The 3,026-nt window shown below is 35.1% G+C and overlaps 1 protein-coding gene across 1 annotated transcript; it reads right to left on the reverse strand.

Moving 5' to 3' along the window:
- Positions 1-372: 372 nt before the first annotated feature.
- Positions 373-2,746, reverse strand: LOC110872089 (acyl-lipid omega-3 desaturase (cytochrome b5), endoplasmic reticulum). Its single transcript, XM_022120856.2, has 8 exons — positions 2,289-2,746; positions 2,085-2,174; positions 1,939-2,005; positions 1,686-1,778; positions 1,402-1,587; positions 1,248-1,328; positions 845-982; positions 373-760 (listed from the first exon to the last, which is right to left on the reverse strand). Exons 1-8 carry the CDS (start codon positions 2,570-2,572, stop codon positions 578-580), a joined length of 1,122 nt encoding a protein of 373 aa, XP_021976548.1. The 5' UTR covers positions 2,573-2,746; the 3' UTR covers positions 373-577.
- Between the last annotated feature and the right edge of the window lie 280 nt (positions 2,747-3,026).

Raw genomic sequence — 3,026 nt, forward strand, 5'->3', positions numbered from 1 at the left:
ATATCGTTTTTAATGACTTTGCATAAAATGTTTCTTTCTTAGCGTGTGTAGCGAAAAACTGTTTCAGTATCTCTGTCAAACTAAATAAGTTGTGATGGCTCGATTCGTGTCCATTCATATGGTGGTGATTGTTCATGAAACATAACAGAATGTAGCGTTTTTTAAGCTTATAATTCAAATTCATTAAAATGCCAAAATAACAAATTACAATCAACTGGCAGGTAAACAGGCAACAAGTTGCGCCGCAACCCCCTTTTGAATATAAATTGACATGTACATACAACGACCTTTCAAAAACCTTAAAACTTTCATGACTTGAAAGAAATTTGTCATTGTGTAATCTGTTGATAAAGTAATTTATAGCACCAAGAATATCAATTATTGTTTTTATACTTTATAGCACAAAGATAATACTCAACCTGAAACAAAACAAAGTTTAGTAATATGATCCCTTCACCAATTAAAATCAAATTACAAAACTTTCATGATTCAATATCCAACAATGCACTAATGTAAGTGTTTTATTTTCCTTCTTAAGCCTTTTCTCTCATAATGAAATCTTGGAATTCAGGTCTAGTCACTCGATCTTCTTGCCCATCATTCGATAATCGGTTTGGTAGTAAACGATGTCACCAGAGTCGCTAACGTAATGGTCTTGTTTGATGCTTCTAACCAAGTTATCTATCAAGTGAATTGGTATTGGACCGGACTTTTTGGGCTCTCGATAATAGTTCCCAAGCACCGGCTTTGCCGCATTTGTCTACATAACAAGTAATGTAATTGATAAGATAAAAAGATGATCAAGAGTTACAAAACATAAAATTTCAACAAGAAAGATATATACCGCTTCTATCAAGTGATAGTGTGGGATTTGCGGGAAAAGATGATGGACGACATGAGTGCCGATGTCATGATGGATGTTGTTGAAGATCCCGTAATCCCGGTCAACGGTGGTCAACCCTCCCCTCAAATAACTCCATTCCTATTCAAAATCATTAAAAACATAAACCGTAATTGGTCACTTTCAACATATAACTTTTTTTAAACCGCCAAAACTCTATATATGTATATACATAGGCCCAACAAGAATATGGAAAAAAGTTACATACAAGTATATATGTATAAATGAAAATACATTTTTATCCTGATTCGATTAAACCCGTACATGAATTACTTAACCCGTAATCCAACCCGCAGTAACACTATAATCTACCAAAACATGTATACGAGGCTAAGTTGACCTTTACCTTGCCGCGGTACCAAGGAAGCTTTTGCTCATGCCCATGGTGATGTAAATAAGTAACAAAATCCAACCACATCACAAATATCTATAGATAAAAATACGTTAAGTAAATAAAAATGACGAAAATACCCTAGAAATAAAAAATACAAAATATTTACCAAATAAGGAACTATATAAAGCTTGAACAATAGGGTTGGGCCAATCACAGTTGATAAATAGACTAGAATTGCCACCATTAGAGTCCAACACAAAGTCGATGTCACTATATAACCCCTTTCATTTGGGGCAAACATGTCACTATATGGGTTGAAATGTGACCCTGATTTCCCGGGGCTCCTTTTCCACTGTTTATACAAAACACTATTAGATTAAACAGGTCGGTGCGCATCAACAAGTTGTACGGTACAAGCCGACAATGCATCGTGACGAATGAATATTTTACCAAGTATAAAGGGTATGCGAATAAGGGAAGGGGGACTTTGAATCTGAGCAGCTTTGTCGGAGCATCTAATTTCGTGTAAGTTTTTTCCGTCAACTGGAAATATAATATTAATTAATATTCCATAAATAATAATATTTTTTTTTGAACAGCAATCACTTTATATATATATATAAAGAGCCAGCAAGCAACTGGGAGAACAAAAAACAAACAAAAACATAAATAATAATATTAATAAAATAATGTAGATATTTACCGGCACCCATGATTCATCATTTTCGACATGACCATGGTTTTGATGATGGGTTCTATGACTGATTCTCCTATATTCCCAACAAAAAAATAAAACAAAATAAATAATTATACATTAAAAGGGTAAATCGGTAATTTCACTTAACTTACCACCCATGATAGGGTACGAGGATGGCCGAATGCAAGATGTGGCCCACAATGCTATTGAGATTAGGGATGTCTGAAAAGCTTCCATGCCCACTAAAAAAACCAAAAAAAAAAAAAATGAAAACCAAGATTTCAGATCTAGAAATGTACACAAGCACAAAGTACAAGCCATCAATGCACAAGGTACAACTAAACAATTCATAGTACCAATCATGACCAAGAACAAATATAGCCCAAAACATTGTCCCTTGAGCCACCCAATAAACCGGCCAGACCCACGAACAATTTTTGAACAAAACCGCAATGGCGACGAGCGATGAAATGACCAAAATGTCCCTAAGAACATATCCAAGTGACCGCCATGGGTTCTTGACCCAACAATGAGCCGGAATGGCGGCCCGAATGTCCGCCACCTTGAAGGGAGGAGGGGCACTTGGGTCAAAGTGAATGGTTTCTTGTTTTTTGGATGAAGGTGAAGAAGAAACCGCCATTGAAGGAAAGGGTGAGGGTGGGGCTCGAGGGTGAGAACAAGATGAAAACCCAAGAAGAAAGGGGATGGAAGGGTGGGGGTTTATATAGAGATACAAGATTGTGTAAGTAGCACCACACTCACGTAATCATAATAAAATTATATTATTAAAATAATAAATAGGTTAAAAAATCTTGGAGTTTGGAACCAATAAAATGATAATATATGTTAAAGGGTTAGATTGTTTAATACACATCAAAAGATGTATTTTTGATGGATTCTAATAAGGAAATTTATTTAAATGAAAATGAAGATGTTGACTGAAAAAAATTTATAAAATGATTATTGATTTTTAGTTTTTGTTTAGATACTTAAAATCATCTGCAAAGACTATAGGGTGTGGTCATAACCCTCATTACCCGTCACGTTAGTGTCATATCACCCACCTCTAATCCACCATCTAAAACCATTCATGT

This window comes from Helianthus annuus, chromosome 11, assembly GCF_002127325.2.
Source record: "Helianthus annuus cultivar XRQ/B chromosome 11, HanXRQr2.0-SUNRISE, whole genome shotgun sequence".
Taxonomy (NCBI): Eukaryota; Viridiplantae; Streptophyta; class Magnoliopsida; order Asterales; family Asteraceae; genus Helianthus; species Helianthus annuus.

Coding starts and splice junctions, on each gene's coding strand:
- LOC110872089 (XM_022120856.2), bottom strand. CDS start 2,572: ATGGCGGTTTCTTCTTCACCTTCATCCAAAAAACAAGAAACCATTCAC. Junction 983..1,247: donor TTCCTTGGTACCGCGGCAAG/GTAAAGGTCAAC, acceptor GATTTTGAATAG/GAATGGAGTTATTTGAGGGG. Junction 761..844: donor ACTATCACTTGATAGAAGCG/GTATATATCTTT, acceptor CTTGTTATGTAG/ACAAATGCGGCAAAGCCGGT.